The sequence below is a fragment of the Aphis gossypii genome, chromosome 3, assembly GCF_020184175.1.
Source record: "Aphis gossypii isolate Hap1 chromosome 3, ASM2018417v2, whole genome shotgun sequence".
In the NCBI taxonomy this organism is placed as follows: domain Eukaryota; kingdom Metazoa; phylum Arthropoda; class Insecta; order Hemiptera; family Aphididae; genus Aphis; species Aphis gossypii.
Genome location: NC_065532.1, coordinates 15,743,999 through 15,763,786, shown reverse-complemented (window position 1 = coordinate 15,763,786; position 19,788 = coordinate 15,743,999). Strand labels below are relative to the sequence as shown.

Here is a 19,788-nt window from a genome sequence, read left to right as displayed (position 1 = left end):
GCGTATATAAAATAGATTATTCAAACAAACCAATGTCTGCTACTTGTAATTCTTATGTAATATAAATTATAATCAATAAAAATTATTGTATAATATAATTTAATTAAGATTTTAAAAAAACAACTTCTATCAATTATATAGTGGGTATATTTAATGTTATAATATTTTATAATTATGTAAAAACTTGTTTTTCAAATAGGTAATATCTTACCTACCTAGCTACCTCATTTCATATGTTTCCTAGAGGATAGTGAATGCACATTGCACATTACATATTTATATTATAAAGACATATAGGTAGTAGGTACCTACGTCATGCCCATATGTGATGTGTATGTATTTAAGATTATTTAGATTATTATCAAAAAAATATTAGATATGTCATTTGTGATCAAATAAACTTTCTTTTATTAAATTTTTCATATAGAGTGCAGACTGCAGGTACATAAAAATACATAGACCCAATCATCAAAATGTTTATACACACACATAGAAAAAATTTTTTTATTAAATTATATTATTACACGGCATGTAACAATTACCTAAATTTTATATGTTCTAAATAATCTTATTAGTTATTATATAACATAAAGTATATGTATAACTAACATATCTTATATATAGTAGGTACATATATATATAATATATTTTAGATTATAAACATATTATAGTGAATTTATCTAATTGTATAGAATCATCTTAATTTTAAGTGTATAATCAAACCACTATCCTGATTTAATATATAATATTATACACACATTTTTATTTATAGTTTTTAAAATGTATGTAGGTGGCTTACAAAATATAGGACCTATATAATCATGAATATCTACTATACATAATATGTAATGTTCTACATATTTAATAAATGAGATAGACAATAAATTTAAAAATTCCTTATTATTTAGCATTGAAGTACCTACCTATTAAATTAAAATATGTTGTTTGTATACCAATATCTAAACTGGAGACTGGAGCATATAATACCTACCTACGACAGTAGGTATATTAATATTTAATAATAATTGACATTTATAGCTATACAAATATGATGTGATTTGTATATTAAATAAGTCACTTGCATTCTGACGTATAATGTATTCCAATTTCTATGCATATTTAAAGTTATAATTATATACGATAAATATTGATTTTAAATATCTGCAATTTATTATCATTATAGTATAATATTTATGAACATTAAACTATTAAGTATAGATTGTATAATGTTAAGACTAAAGACAATGTTTTATAATGTCAATAAATTTATATTATATACATTTTTATGAAGAATTTACTAAGTTCCTTCTCATATAGACAAATGAAGGACATCTTTACCCACTCACTGCAATAGAGAAACACTATTATAATTAAATATAATATAGTACCTCTATTTAATAGACGAAATTATGCATAAGTATAAATAGTTACGTTTACGTTGTCATAACATGCGGTAATGCTACATATACAGGGCCTGTGATTCTCACTCCCCCATGGTAGTTGATTTCTGAATTAGGTATATACATTAAAATTTAAAATTTCGAGCGAAAATTCTTAAATACCTAAACAATATTGTAGATACATAATTATATAAACATATATAATATATATATATTATATATATAAATATTATAATGTGTACCCATTATTATTTGTTAATTTTAAATTAATTAAAAATAACTTAAAAGGAAGCTTGTATTACGTTTTCCGCTCGCGAACTTTAAGACATTGATAAAAAAATGAAGATCCCTATAATATACCGCCTATTCAAAATCCATACTGATTTATACTTTCATGTAGTCAAAAAAAGATTTATGGAACTTGTTTATAAAATATAGAAATACTTAAACTTATATATATATATTATATACCTATATAATATGTATAACATAATAACGCTTACATATCTGCATATATACATAGATTTAGACACGATTTATTTTGAAAATTATATAATTTCTACTAAATTCGTGTAAACATATTATATATATATCTATTGTGATGCAGTGTACCTAACCTAACCCATTATGTATCTTTATATAATGTATATATATATTATAGGATGAAATTTACGTAAGTATTATAATACACAATAAGCAGATACACATATTATATTTTTCTGTTGTCACGCGGCGATCAATTCGTTCCACACGAATAGGTGCGCTCGCCGTCAACTTGGATGGGTGACCGCACCAACGTCGAACGAACCTACCGTGCTCAAATTGCACGTGTTTATGCCTATATATTACCTATACCTATAAACACTATTCAGTATAATATACATATATATGCTAACTGCTAAGTACCAATAAACAGAAAAATAATTATATATATATAATCATATTTATCAACTTTCAACACATAGAAGTACATTATAATAATGTAACCATATAACTTTAAAGTATTAATAGTAATGTCAATACTATTTTTTGTATAAAATCTAGTATTCACCATTCGCAAAAAAAAAAATAACAGCAGTTCACTGTCACGTTATTATAGAACTATAGTTAGTGTTAGCTTTTATTATAATGGCCAATAGGTAGGTATATATAAATATATATATACCTATGCATCGTATAATGGTGCGATATGAAACATTTTTTTAAGTGACTATGAGAAAAACCACAGGTCCTAAAATAATGTATTCTTATGAGTTTGATGTTATATGATGTTTAACGAGTGCAGTGTGAAATTTAAAGAACTATATGCCTATATATTTGTGCCATTCGAATTTTTGCAGTGTTGTAAAAAAAAAAACGACATTGCAATGTTAAATAAAATTCCGAATTTCATGAAATTACAAATGATAATAGCTTATTGAATATTGGTAAAGATTGAGAAAAAAATGATAATTACCTATTTAGTATTATAAAGTATAATATACTATATATATAGTATATATACCGACAGCGTGTTTATTTAACTATAGTGGCCAATGGGTAACGAGAGCTTCAGAATTGAGTTGAAAATCGCAAGTAATCCATCATTTTAATAATTAAGAATAAATAATAGATATTATAGGAAAAATGTGTTTTATTCAACCTTATAAGTTACAAAGCAAATAAAACGAACATATCCATAATAATAATAATAATTAATTAATTAAAATTATAGTTTAGTTTCACAAAAACATAATATATAAAATAGTATTTACCTATTAATCAGATTTTTTTTAAACATATATAGGCACATAGGCGCATAAAAATAAATAATTATTAAAATGGGTCATAAGTCCAATAATAATAGGTTAAAGACCATTGCAATGTACTCTGCTCTGTATAGTGTACATAGCTGTGTAATGTTAGCTATACGGTATAGGTAAGATAGATACATTTCATGTTTTTTCCAATCTACCTCATCTGGTAAACAATTATGTCCACTAAATGAATAATGACTTAGCACAATTGTTATTTGTTTTAAGTTTTATACATACTAATTTTTCAACTTGTGTGTGTTAAATTAAGGCAAAACATGATAATACGAGTAACTAATCAACTATAAAAATATAGTTTAGTGTTTTTTCCGAAAAATTGAAATTATGAATATTAAATACCCCCTAATCATGCATTATAGAGTTATTATAAATACCTATACCAATATAATGTATACTTATATTGTATACCTTATGTGTATATAGAATAATATAGATACAATTGTTTTATAATATATTAAATACTATGATATAATTTCAATTCACTATCTCTAATTCTATTAGTATTTATATAAAAATTTTGATATTGAATAAAGTTTAAATAAACGTTTCCTTCTTAAATATTCGAAAATCTACCTCAAAACAAAAATATATTATAAAGGATATCCATTTAACATATTATTACCATATACGCGCTACAAAATCAAATGATGAATGTCTATATAATATACTTATACAAATACTATTGCAATTGTATACATAGTATGATTAAAATTGAAAATAATATTAAACTAATCATGTAGTTACACTAAGCATATTTTGGGTGCCCCTTGCGGATCTGTGCGCTCCAAGTAATAATTAATTGTGAAGTTTTATTTATATTTCAGATAATATGGTATACGCTAATGAAAGGATTATTTGTAGATATAGGACTTGTAGGTATATGTATATAAGTATATAATTATTTTTAAATAAATTGAAACAGTGACCAGATGGTGTACATATAATGATAGGGCTACATTTTTTTTAGGGGTGGTTAAATACAGAAATTAGGTGACCCAATAAAATAAATTGATTTCAGATTGGACATACATATATTATTCTTGTGATACCTATATACAACACGCGCACGTGTATGACTTTGGGGTTTATAATGTATATATAGGTACATATATTATTACGACCGAATACAAACGCATAATCACTATTAAAGTCGTAGGTACACCGTGTATAAATCATCATGACTTAAAAGTGTAGAAATATATAATATACATATTATTATATCATAATAATGCCTATTTATATGTTTAATATAATACGCGGGCACCTATACTTGATTTATCGTGTCAAAAAGTCTACATGACGGATGCCTATATTATACATATATACCTACTATATATGTAGGTGGTAGGTATAGGTACTATACCTATATCTTAGCTATACAACAGAGCCTTAGGGTGGAACGAGGCCTGGGGCAAATTTTTTAGACGAGGCCTATAGTAAAGACCGTTTTTTGTAAGTCTAAAGCCCAAAAGTCATACAAAAGCGCGAGGCCCGCGGGGACCCCTGCCTAAGACCGGCTCACGCTTAGCTATACTGCAAATGCATCGGTGCAATAGGTATAGATAATAGGTAAATATATACGCGTCATAGGTATAGGACTAATAATATATAAAACTACTGACCTTTGAGTGTTTTTCCGGTAGTACGGGAACCGGTCGCTGATGAACTTGTAGATGTCGGACAGCGGTAGCTTCTTCTCGGGAGCGCTCCATATGGCCATGGCCGTCAGCGATATGTAACTGTACGGCGGCTTTTGGTCGCCGTATGTCTCTCTGCACGGCCGCGGCATCCTGATCACGTGACCATCGTCGTCGCGGTCGCCGTGTTCAAATGATGCTGCTGCGGTTTGCGATCGTCGCCGGTGCAGTCCGGATGAGTCGCAGTCACTGCAGTCGGAATCGCCGCCGATGACGCTGGCGGCGGCCGCATTATAATATTCACTGATACAATAATTATATCAATAAACGCGGTGCACGTGTACAGGTAAAGGATTTTTGTATAAAAAAACTAGGTATGTAATAGTATACTGCAGATGCAGTTTCGATTCGGTTCGGTCGCGCGCACTCGTCGCGTCGATATATGTATTATAATTTCGTATATTATCTATATAATAATATTCTACCTATATATACATGTATTATGTACACTGGTACTATATACTTGCTATACATGTACCTATATATTGGTATCATTGTAAATCACCGCTGCAGTTGCATATAAACGTAAAATCATGATATACAATGTGATGAGTGCAATCATATACAATTACATTGTCAACACATAATTTATTTCCGCTATATATATATGTATGGTTTAATATATGAATATTATATATAGTTACAACGGAATCGTACGTATAGATCCGATGTGTACCTATACATAGATGAATTAATATCGTATAAAGGATGGGCCTTTAAACAAATACAATCGAACGAATACCGCGAGAAGTGACGCTTTTCGCACAGCGCATAAACGAGAAAAAAAACAGCGGTACGGAACGTCGCGGCGAAATTCGTGAAAAGTCACGCGGTGGCGGCGGCTAGGACGGCGTGCGATCGACACTGACCGGTTTATGCCGGTGCTGGGCTTGCAGCCGTCGTCGCCGCCGCCGCCGTCATCGTCATCGTCGCAGTCCAAAACGACGCCCCCCCTTCGTGGGCGGTCCCACGTTCGACTTCCCGTTGGCCGTCCGTACGCCATTTTGTAATACGACGTGCACGCCCACATTTGGCAAGCTGAGCGAAAACACGCCGCCGCCGTGCCGCCCGGATTTGTATATGCGGTTTCGTAAAAAACGAATATTTGTACTGCAACTATATACATATATCATATATGTATAACGATGGTTCTAGGTATAATATAATATTATATATATAATATAGGTTACCTGGTATTAGGTATAATGTGCGCGTAGCTATGTATGAGTACAATATGGTTACTTGCGTAATATACCTATATGAATCCTGTACTTGTATAGGTAAATAAAGAGTATTACTCACGCGTAGCGTTGACGAACTTCATATGTAATACGGTCGCAGCCCATTTTGCAGCTCCCGTTTTACAAAAAAGTCAATTTTCAAAAGTTCTCCGTGGTTTTTTACAACACAAATTCATTTCCATTTCATACAGACACCGTCTCAAAAAACATAAAAGGTGATGTGGTTGAAAATGTGCAGTTGGTGTAAACTAAGTAAATTATAAAAATTTTATAAAAAAACGTGTATTGTTGCGAATTAAATTGTATTAAAATAATGCTAAATTTTAGAGTTAAAAAAATTTAAAAAAATGTATTTATTAGTAGAAATATAAAAAAAAAATCATATATTTGAGTAATTTTTTTTTATATAATCTACCTACGTACCTACCTACGTGTTATTCCACTGGTTGAAAATTTGTCAATGATGTTCCTGTAATAAAGCTCCTGTTTTTTTTTTAAATAAATTAGATGTATGGATATGACTGAGTTTTGATTTCATTTTTAATTTTTTTCTACGTTAGCCGTATGAGAATTTACCTACTTGTTATTTATTTTTTGACCAGAGTCCCGTCTGGAAATAATAAGCAAACAATGGACCGGATAGCACCCGCTGTTTATAATCCATAGATACAGCCCCTCTCAGACAGGAAATTTATTTTTATTTATTTGTTTTTATTAGTGAATTCGATGAGATTTAATTTTTAAATTTTTAAATTTTCACTTAACTTTATCTTTACAACACGTATAGGTACATTACAGTTATTTATATAGATCCCGAAAACTTCCTATATAAATTCCTATAAAAGTATAAAGTTGAGCCCTACAAAAATATTTATTGATGACTCCTAGTTGCAGATGTATTATAGTTTATTATCATATTTAATATTTGTATGTACTGTTCATAACAAATATATTATATATATATATATATGTAGGTAGATATATTTTAATCAATTAAATACCCATGGATGCACTGATCTGGAAAATCTATATATATAATATAAATTATTGCTCTACAGGTGGTAATCATACCGCAGATACCTATAGTATAAAAAAGAATATAAATTGAATTAGGTACTTAAATTACTATCCGCACAGTCATCGTCATGACAGTATATAGACTATTAAAAGTTGTTTCACCATGATTATAAATAATGCACTTTTTTAAGATATTTTAACTGTATATAGTTAGTTTTTAAATTCTGACTGTTTCAAAGATGAAATACCTATATATTAGTATATTATAACCTCGTTGTTTTAACACAGTGATACCAAAATATCACATTACAGTTCACTGCCAAGTTTACACCAATCTATTTTTACTTTTACAAATTTGATTTACACGATGAAGGTAAAACTCGGTTGACCATTTTCAACTATGATAAACTTAGTAATTTATGCTGTATTATAAGAATAATAAATAAACTTAAATATGTATATATTATATACATATTATATAAATTACACTTAGTAATTAGGTACTATTATTTTGTATTTGAATATTTTTAACTATTATGGTATAATTATAGCTTATAAATAAGAAAATCGATAAATTGCGTAGCTTTAAAAACTCTATATACCTATACATTAAATATTATATAATATATATAATAAAAGGTAAGTTAAAATGTTTATTAGAACCGTCATTGGTAGGTATATATAAATATTTCTGTGTACATATTAAATAACATTTTTAATCGAAGAAATTGCTGCAGGTATGTGTTATCATTGCAGATAGCATAATATTTAATATTAAATTATTAAGATGTATTTCAAGAAAAAATAAAAAAAAAACCATGAAAATTAAGTACCTATAACCTATGATGTACAAGTAATGCATTATAATGCTATTTATTTATTATAATTCCGATACAGCCAATATAGATAATGTAATGCAAGACTGTATCATAGATCACAGTATTAAAAATACAAACTATCACTGATAAAATAACCAACGATGTGAGAAGAAAAAACGCTGACAAAAAAAACTATGATCAGAAAATCAAATCTAAACAAACTGTTTTAATATTATTTTATACAAACGCGTCTGTATCCGCTTACGAATAAATGCGGCCAAGGAACGGGAGTCGAAGTTAATGGTCTGCAATCGTATCGAAGCACACGCACGATATACCTATAATATATATAATATATTGTTTAGTAAATTATTATAGATAATTTTTTATAATATTTACCAAAATACCAAGTACCTATATGTATAATATACCATATGTATATTGTATACAATAATATACTATATGCAGTATATGCATGTGTATGTACAAATTTCAGCGGACATGAGTACACACAACATCACTTCGCATTATATATGCGTATAATGACATGACGTAAAAATGCATTAATCATTACCTTTATAGGTATTCGGAATACCGATATGGCGATATATTACCTATTATTATTATATAATATATAAATATAAAATATATATATATATTAAAAACATTTAGGTACTCATTAGGTATAATGTACATTAATTTGGTATTATTATTTTTATCCTGCAGGTTTTATAATATAAATGTTATACATATAATATATACTATAGCAGTATAGCTGTATACAATCTGATTTCTATTAATCTTATTAATAAGCCAATAAATCCCACAAATATATAGGTATATAATATATAATGTTATATAATATAATGTACCTGTATATTATTTTATATTATTAAGGTTCAGATTTGAAGATAACAGCCTTTTTTTTTAAAAAAAAAAAATAATTGCTATATAGAAAAATAATTTTTTTTATAAAAATGTGTTTCATTTAATACCTAAAATTATGGATGTTTTTTTTTGTCTTTTATGTGTTTAATTGCGTGTTATTTCCGAAAAGTGCAGGTATTGCGAATAATATAAAGATTAAACTTAAAAAATGTATTATGGAAAAGTGGTTAAATTAATTTTGAATAAATTCAACTAAGTATATCATATCAAAAAAACAAATGATTTCTAAACATCAAAATACCTACTAAAAGTAATATACATAATATTAAAAAGTAGGTAATAATAGTTTATTTATATACAGGCATATAATCAATATAGGTGTACCTATATTATATATAATGTCATAAATGTAATATTTTTGAATTTATTTGGGTACCTATACTTTTTATAACTTTTTTATACCTATACCTATAGTTATTTTAGGTTTTAGTGTAGTACCTACTGTATGTGTTATATAGTGTGTATAAACTATAAATAATATTATATTTAAATATATAATTTGTTATTAGTGGACGCGTATAGGTATATAACTTTCTTATATTTATGCCTAGGCGACGGGCGTATCGAATTTGTAACAACGAGTAATGAACCGATGATACCCATGCATATTACCTTATATTATACAATATATATAATATAATTTAATATATATACTCGAATACATCTATATATTTATTACATATACTGTTTAAATAATATCTAAATATACCTAATATGGCTATAATATATTGTATAGGTACCTATATGGCTACACGCTGTTGTCGATTTCTGCAGCAAAGGTTTAAAATGTGTCAAATTATAACAACTATTTTATTTTTTGTAGCCAATAATACCTTACAAAGTATTATCCAATAATAAACCAATATTTTTAGTATAAGCGTGTGCCTACCTTTGAGGCTTTGAATAAACAATACTCTACGATTTAGTAAATTTACACAGTAGCTGTATAAAATTATAATTTTACTTATTAATATAGATTATAGGTATGATAGAACTATAGGTATAATATTATTATTAATCTAGGTATAATATGAACTGCAATCATTTTTAAAATGATCGGAATAAAGTTTAAGTAAAGCAAAATTAATTATTTATTTTTTATGCACTTGACACTAGTACTTATATTATGCATCATTTTAAGTACCTATAAATAAAAAAAATTAAATAGATATTAATAGTAGGTAAAATAAATTTATCGCACCGAACTATAAGTTATAGTATAAAATGTATATAATTATTAAATCAGATTATATTTCTATAATACTTTGAATAATAATAATATAATAATAATAATAATAATATTATAAGAAAACACGCATAATACGCTTGTATAACTATATATACCTAGGTATGGTGACCACTAATAAAAAAGTTAATATCGCCGTTTAGGCGCATTCGTCGTTGCGTTTGATTATTCTGAACCATTAGAGAAAATATATATCATGTAATATTATTATTTTTCACTCACGTATACGAGCATATATATATATTGTTATACGTATTGTTTTATTACCATCACGACATGTCCCGTGCAGTATTGGCCGCTCACTTCGAGACGTCGGCGGTGGTCACTTGTGCAGATGGCAAATTGCCGACGGTACCTGTTTAAAAAATATCTAAGTGATTAATATATAATAATATATAAACACTGCACCGTAAAAACCGTGTGACCATATAGCTAGCTGATACAAGTAGGTCTGTACAACGCAGCAGCTACGCTGATGTGACCACATCCGGTATATTTAGGTTGTATATTATATATGAAGTGACAAAACGGTAGGTGAAGGCGCATAGGTATATGTAATAGTGTTATGGTAGTGCAGTGTACCTATTTACCTATGTCATATTTAAGGCGGTGTACTTACGAATGTGTGTGGCTACCCGTAGAGTACTTACATAATTACGGAATTTTAAAACACTATATGTATACAAACTCAGCAGCTATAGTGCGTATATACCTTTTCGAATGGAAAGCGTGGACGATGATGATTATAATGTAATATACGAATGTGCAGGCTTAATGTGCGCGTGGGGAAAGAGAGACAGAGATAAATCTTAAAAAAAAAAAAAAACCAAACACTAATAGCGCGCAATAACAATAACAATATATAGTAGTACTAATAATAATAATAATGACATTTTTGAGAAACGGCCTCTGCCACCGCCGTCGCAGCCGCACTACCGTACAAGAAGCCGAAAGCTATATAATAATAATAACGAGCAAAGACAATAACGTCCGCGCGTATACGGCGGCGGTGGTCTGACCGTTTTATACGATGTATATAATATATAAATATATATATACAACGTAAAGGTGTTAACAATATAACAATAATAATAATAATAATATAAAGCGCGTATACGGCGTGCGGGTTGTAGTCTTGTACTCATACCTGCTATTCGGATTGATGAGACAGGCCTCCCAAGACGCGCTTGAGCAGACGAATTGTCAATAATCATTCATTCACGACGTAGTCGTTGTCGTCGTCAACTGAAATCCAAAATCTCAATAGGCATAAAGATATATACGATATAGGTACAGCTTATACTGCAGCTATATTATATCCTATATATAGGAGACACAATGTTTGAGAAATAATTGGTTTCGTAATTACGTTTTGTGGTTCCTCTTCGGCCGTCGCCGTCCGATCTTAAATCTCAATACGAGACCGGACCGCTGATGAGGTGCTCACGTACTCGTATATAGTTGCTTTTATACATCTGGTACTCGCGTATTATAATAATATGATTCTGGATGTTATTATTAATTACCATCATCGTATTTATACCGACAGGGTTTATACCACACGCGTCGGACGGTAGTCAAAACCGAGATCGTCGGTTTGTCACTGTACCTATACACACGTCATATATAATAAACATTATTATAAATCATAATACAATACAGGTATATGTATGTATAATACATAGTATATGCCTAACAGCTATACGTACATGAATACACTATGTGTCTATGTCTGAATAATTATCCACACTGGAGTCCGAATTAGTATAGTCTATACATATATAGGTACCTATAGATGTCCAGAGGCAGATAATTGGCTGTGGGTCCTTATTTTTGTTTTTGTGGCTTCTGGGACTACGGTAGCTCAGACGACTGCAGTTTTCTATTTTTTTTTCTGCCAAATCCACTAATGCACTCTACCTATAACAAAACAATATAATCGCCAAAATTCGCAAATAGATATGATTCATAAAATTACAACAATCCAACTATCTCTGTCTGTCACGATTATTATTATACTATAAATAATAATATCACCGCAATTCAATTGTATATGCGACCATAAAAGTCACATAGGTACATTTTAATATTATATTGCCATACAGATTTATGACTAATCCTTTGTGATTATACGACCCGAGATCGATATGAACTTTATGACCGTCAAAATAATTGTTATTACCTATATAGTATATTTTTAATGTGCACTTTTGACGAACAAATTGCTATTTAAATAAATACCTACATAGTTTGATGATCAAAAGCACGCACAGCGTTACTATTTAATATCGTTGTATAGATAGAATTATAGAACATTATTGAAACAATTTTTATACTTTCTACACGTTTTTATTATATAATCGTAACTATTATTTACTTTTTCGATTTTCATTCATCATCCGAACACATACCATAACATGTAGATACGTACAAAATGCACCTACAATACAAAACTTATTTAACATTACAAATTTAACTTGAAGATTTCTTAATTTTGGAATATTTATTTTAAGTATTATTGGTGCTATCATATTGTATAGATATATTATCTTATCAAAATGTATTTATTAACTCTATTTTTTGTATAATATCAATATTAAAAAAAAATATAAAACAGAAATTTATTTTTATTTTATTTTTTATTATACGATTCTATTAAACCATACATCCATTTTTATACTGATGTTATTCTTAAATTCATTTCAATATTTTTCCTTGTGATTTCCTAGGTGCCTAGGAGTAGGTATTATTTTTACTAATCCTTCCTAAAATAAAACTCTGAATTCGCTTTTGCATGTACGAGTAGTATGTACCTATATACAGTATACTATTTATTATGTATGTATTATGATGTATTTATGTTTCAATACATTATGCATATAGCATATGTACACTCTATATATACTTAATTTACTGTGTTTACACTATTTGACTATAATAGTAAATTAATATCAAATATGTAAAATACAAATATGAATTTTTCGTTATTATATTATATCTTTTTTATAACCATTTTAGTTTTTTATACACCGTATAAAAATATTTATACTTTATAATAAATAACATTTGTTTATCTAAAGTAATAGCAATTAAATTACTTGTACCTACACCCAACCTATACAACCTATATGTATTTATAAGTAGTATTAAAAACGTGTTAAATTTTTTTTTTTTTTAATGTTAAACGAAATTTGATAAAAGCTTTTTTCTTTTGATTATAGTTTTATCAAATAAATTTATATTACACAAAAAGTTATTAAAATATCTATTAAATTTATATTTACCTAATTTTAAAACTATTTATGGTCACATAGGTATACCTAAAATAATATTTATATTTAATTATAAATAAAGTTGAATTGATTTTTTAAAATATCTAGGTATACTTAGTATAAATGTGTTATATTATAATAATAAATGCGAGCATACCTATATTTTGGAGTCAGCATTCACTACTAGTTATTATAGTACCTATATTGGGCTAACAATGAAAAATATATTTTTAAAGGATATTCGAAGATTGGGCCAAAAATGTACAATTAATATATAATATTATTTATTAAGTACTTACAGAATAAAATTGTATATATTTTTATTGGAAATATTTTCTCAGCACATCGCCAACAAATTTTGTTATATTATTGACTCGTATTGAATTGGTTCAGTTATTTCCTGGAACATTGGATTTATTATATTATTAATATTTAATTAGGTATTATAATATTGCTATATATTTATATCATACAACATATTATTCTTATTTCTTATTAACTTTTAAGTCAATGTCTCTTAAGAATATAATTTTATAAAATATGATTTTAATAATATAATTTATTAGCTTAAAATTATTAAACATGTTTTAAAAATACAATCCAAAAAGTGCCATCGCCTCCGCCATATGTATGAGAACATTGTGAACTACTAATAAGCCGTGACTAGCTCTCCTCCTGCAAGTACCAGGCAGAATGCGACAACACCTAAAACATATTATTGGATTCCAATATTATAACTAAGCTTCTTAAGTCGGTGGTGCTGATTGCTGAAACCATTCGTTGAAAGAATGGTTGAGAAAATTTTTTGACAGAATAATATCGAATGGCGTTATAATAATAATATATATATATATAGGCTCTCGACGCTTACGTCTGAAGTTAGAACTGCAAAAAGGACCAAATGATGAGTGTGGAAAACAAAGTTTAAAATATTATAATAAATACATTATTCTCAAATCAAAAGAAAATAAAAGTAAAAATACATATGATAATTAATAAGTTATAATATTGGTACAAACCAATATACTAAATCATAATGTTCATTATTAAAAAAAAATATATATATATTATGTATCTTACTGAATTATTGTTATTCATCGCATATAAAATAGCACTATAATAAAATTATTATCTTATATCATTTAATGCATTGGAATTATATCTCAATAAACTTTTACACACGTATTAGATATAGTTGGTACATATTCGATACAATGGGTGGTTGGTCTTGGTATATAATTCCACGTTTTATCTATCTGTTTTAAATAAATATATTTGTTTATATTTAATTGCCCAGGTCCAGGTGTATAGACACAAATAGGTATATAAAAATATTGAAATATGTAGGTATACTTATTATATATACCTATATTTTTATAAATTTATAACATTTATTAATTACAGAATATAAAACTGTTCATATTATTTCTGAACATGTTTTCTTGGCATATCGCTAATGAATCTTGTCATATTTATTCTCTTGAGCAAAGTAATATTTATAAGTATCAAATCAAAAATTTTGATTAGCTCTTTCGTACATTATATACTTTTATTGCAATTATTAAAAATAATTATTTTATTCAAAATTTAATGTTAGGTAGGTACCTACCGCATTACACATACCTATTTACGCGGCGATGCTTCATAATCTTTGAAAATGATTACGTTTTTGGTTATTTTTTATCAAAATTTCATTTTGTCTCAATTGCCAATATCTGAAAGGCCGTTTATTAAGTTTAGAATCAATTTTTTCAAAATAAAATATCATTAAACTTTATTTTAAAAATTACAAAATAAACAAATAGTTGTTAGTATAGTTTAACTAACTACTAGTTGGTCTGCCTCACATAGGTTAGGTATGTACTATAAAATTATATACACACATTTCATTGTACCTACAGATAATAAAAGTATACTTCACATCAATAACTTAAAATTTACATCTACGCTAATACGCGTTTACTTAGTTAATATTTCAGTAAAGTGTGCCAGTGATAACGAATTGTTGATCTCATCTATATGAAAATCGATAATAGTCAATATTCGTGTATATATAATATACATACCTATATATATTATAAAAGTAACACTATTCCCACCCATATAGTGTGGTCACAATGTTACATAATAATTTATTTTTACTTAGCGCTCACAACAACCTATATGCACTGGATATGTTATTATTTATCATTACTGCTTATAGTATTAGGTACTTACTAAATATGTGATTCAGATTTACGGCTGTCATTTTGTATTAATTGCATGATAACACTTTTGTTTTTCACCCGATTACCTCTAATGGCTCAAGTTCTGCACCTGGGACGGAATATAAATATAAATATATATACAGTACCTATAAGGTTAATGGATTATGGGCACAATTAATCAAACATATTATACCTAACATCTCAGCTAAGTAGACGGATCAATCATCGCTTGCTCAACTGCAGTGAGATGGACCATTGCAGCTAGGGTGGTCCACAAAATATATTATAACAAATTATTACTAATGTCTTCCGTTGAGTTGAATATTGTTAGGACGAATATGACGTATATACTCGTATGAGATAAAAATGTAAAATAAATAGCGTTACATTTGTGTAACTGCACTTACAGTGCACCGGTCTATAAAATAATAATATTTGGTAATATTATAACAGGTATACCAGCTAATATATTTAGTTTACAACATTTAAATTCATGTATCAGACACCATCACAGTCCCTGCTGCAACAGGAATTGTATAATATTCAATAAAAATAATTAATAAGTTATAATTCCTATACATCATACTCGTATACAAAATCTTTAAAATTTAACATATCATCTTGTGGTATAATGACTATAGTATTGTACATATTACTCGTACATTATATTAAATAAATTTAAATTATGATGGACCTACCAGTTATAGGTACACGAAGTTTGTGAAGTCGTTTTTCAACCACATAACTGAACGTAAAGCGTCAATATATACATTTACTATACAGCGACATTGCGTGTAAAATCAAAGAACAAATGTACTGTTCAAATTCAGCTCGAATTGTTTTTTTCATTTTTATCACGGATATCACGTTCAAAAAAAAAAAAAAAAAACAATAATAATAATAATATTATAATATTTAAAACGGACATTTTTGCACGTACCTCTTTGATATATTCTACATAATACAGGTACAGTTTATAATGTATTTATATACAATGAGCGTTGTTTGCCGTTACAACAGTATATACAATATATTATAATAAATAATATGTATATAGGTACCTATATCATGATTACAGGGAGACGTATAGATTTCTCCGCTCGAGCCTCTGTCATAGATTATACGACTATTATTGTAGCTATACCAATCGCTATCGCTGTTGCTGCTGCAGAGTGCCAGAGTGTATGTATTATGTTGTCCAATAGGAAAAAATTTCAAAAAAAAAAATCAAAATATCAATACACGAGTATGATCATATATTCATATATAATATAATAATAGGCCGCAAATATCTAAAACGATTATGTTACCGCGCTGACACGAGCTAATATACAATACTTACCGCGATGTTTCGAATAATAACAACATATGCAACATATGTATATAATGGCTGAAAGTATAGGTACATTACACACACATAAACATACCTATATTACAATATATTATGATATAACGGGCTGCAGCAGTAATGTAAGTATATATAATCTATACGCACACCGAATAGATATTATTATTATAATACATATATTATATCTTGGGCATGCACGATTCGACAAATCACGAACGTTTATACGATTCTTCCAGATTCCCAATCAGTAATAATAATATTATAATATTTAAAACGGACATTTTTGCACGTACCTCTTTGATATATTCTACATAATACAGGTACAGTTTATAATGTATTTATATACAATGAGCGTTGTTTGCCGTTACAACAGTATATACAATATATTATAATAAATAATATGTATATAGGTACCTATATCATGATTACAGGGAGACGTATAGATTTCTCCGCTCGAGCCTCTGTCATAGATTATACGACTATTATTGTAGCTATACCAATCGCTATCGCTGTTGCTGCTGCAGAGTGCCAGAGTGTATGTATTATGTTGTCCAATAGGAAAAAATTTCAAAAAAAAAAAATCAAAATATCAATACACGAGTATGATCATATATTCATATATAATATAATAATAGGCCGCAAATATCTAAAACGATTATGTTACCGCGCTGACACGAGCTAATATACAATACTTACCGCGATGTTTCGAATAATAACAACATATGCAACATATGTATATAATGGCTGAAAGTACAGGTATATTACACACACATAAACATACCTATATTACAATATATTATGATATAACGGGCTGCAGCAGTAATGTAAGTATATATAATCTATACGCACACCGAATAGATATTATTATTATAATACATATATTATATCTTGGGCATGCACGATTCGACAAATCACGAACGTTTATACGATTCTTCCAGATTCCCAATCAGTAATAATATATATATATATATACAGTAATAAAAATAATGGGTGAGTGAATAATAATAGTAGATATACATTCATATAGGTATATATATATGTGTATAAATAGATATACTATTACTACGACGGTGTACCTATACCTATATTATTGATAATAATTGTTGCCGGTCGTGTAAAATGCCCAGTCAGCACGAGCCAATTATGATCGGATCTAAAGCGCGGGTCGTGCGTCAAAACTCAAAAAAAAAAAACCGTGCGAAGAACGCGCGCATACTGTTAGATCAACGAGATGAAAAAAATAAAATAAAAACACAATACTATATAATATATATTATTATAATAGATAGGTATTTATATTATTGTATTTTTTTTTCGCGCTCGCGTTGATTCGTCACGGTGTTTATGGGCACAACTGCCGCCGCGGATCTATGTAAAAAGCATAATGATATTATTTATAATAATAATAAAAAAATACTTATTTTTTTACACAGTTGATTTGTGTTCTGCGCTTTCAGATATAATGGAAATTTTTCCGTTCTATGGGTCAAAGAACACAAACGACACCAATTTCGCAGTGGTCCGCCGCGGTAGAGAAAACCGTTTTTTCCACTCCTTTATACTTTTTTATAATGCACGTCGTGGTATTATATTCAATTGACAAAACGTCGATAATTTACGTGGTGTATATATTACTAAGAAAATAACGTTTTAGTCGTTTTACCACTATTTGGACGCTTTAATTCGAGTAAAAAAGAAAACCATTGAATTTTATTCATCGCAAGCAGTGTTTCTAGAATGCTGAAGAATTGTGTACCAATCTCTATGTACCTGTGTATTTAGTAAACGCCCATCACAAATGATATTTTTCTATCTTTGTTGGAAAACCTAAAACATATAACATAAAAATATATTTGGCGTAGAAATATCAAATTTTCTCATCTTAATATAACATCATTGAGGTTTATCGATTTGATTTTGTTGAACGAATTAATTTTTCAATTTATTGGTAATTATCCGGGAAAGATAAATGGTCATTATCTGTATTTACCGGTCCCGTTTTTCTAATAATAATAATATATCAATCAAATATATAAATCATAGCTTGTTCGCGGCTATTAAGTCGGTTATTTCAAGTATATACCAATTACCAACCGTTATTGGTAAATTAACTCGCTGTAAGCGAATTAATATACCAATAATTAGATAGTATATAGGTATAATATTTAGGTAATTATGTATAAATATTAAATAGAGTGTCTCTAGAAAGTTTTTGAGCGTATTCCTTACAGAAGGTATATAGAACAATTTTAAACTTTCTAAATATTTTGTGTAATAAGTTTCAACCACGACGCTCTGATAATATACGGTAAATTCCTACTAATATGTATCTCATCCCTAGAAACTCACAATCAAGTATATCTGATATACCTATTATATGTGTAGGTGTATAATATGTATGTACCTATGTTCTTATATAACATAAGAATTTTTGAACAGCCAATGGTAAAATAATATTTGATACATGTACTTAAATGATTTTTCTTTTCAATATGCGTAATTATAGGTACGTTTGAAAAATCCAAATTTAACTTAGAGATGTTGTATTATATGCATAAGTAACGGCTATGGAGATATTGTAATATTACACGATTATCAAACTATATAATATTATTAGGTATATATAACAGAGGTGGCCAACATGAATATAATACATGTTCGTGAGCCACATGGCTAAATACAATAATAACAATAAAAGCCAAAATGTTTATGAATGAATTTTATATCATTTGATACATTTTTATACAAATGCATACCAAAATAATTTAAATCCTTAACAA

The 19,788-nt window shown here is 28.1% G+C and overlaps 1 protein-coding gene and 1 long non-coding RNA gene across 2 annotated transcripts in view; both read right to left on the bottom strand.

Annotated features, from left to right (window-relative positions):
- The window catches only part of LOC114119041 (protein lin-31-like), a 40,576-nt gene extending 34,779 nt beyond the window's left edge, over window positions 1–5,797 (bottom strand). Inside the window, exon 1 of the mRNA XM_050203392.1 lies at window positions 4,837–5,797. Within this exon, the coding sequence (XP_050059349.1) occupies window positions 4,837–5,003 (167 nt within the window). The 5' untranslated portion in view covers window positions 5,004–5,797. The remainder of the gene's footprint in view (window positions 1–4,836) is intronic.
- Window positions 5,798–8,080: 2,283 nt separating this feature from the next.
- LOC114128834 (uncharacterized) lies at window positions 8,081–17,145 on the bottom strand. The gene is made up of 10 exons (XR_007604995.1): window positions 16,359–17,145; window positions 15,854–16,078; window positions 15,671–15,769; window positions 15,077–15,168; window positions 13,753–13,853; window positions 11,891–12,101; window positions 11,551–11,790; window positions 11,329–11,426; window positions 10,449–10,536; window positions 8,081–8,325 (listed from the first exon to the last, which is right to left on the bottom strand). It is a non-coding gene; the product is annotated as an uncharacterized LOC114128834 (long non-coding RNA).
- Window positions 17,146–19,788: the final 2,643 nt, after the last annotated feature.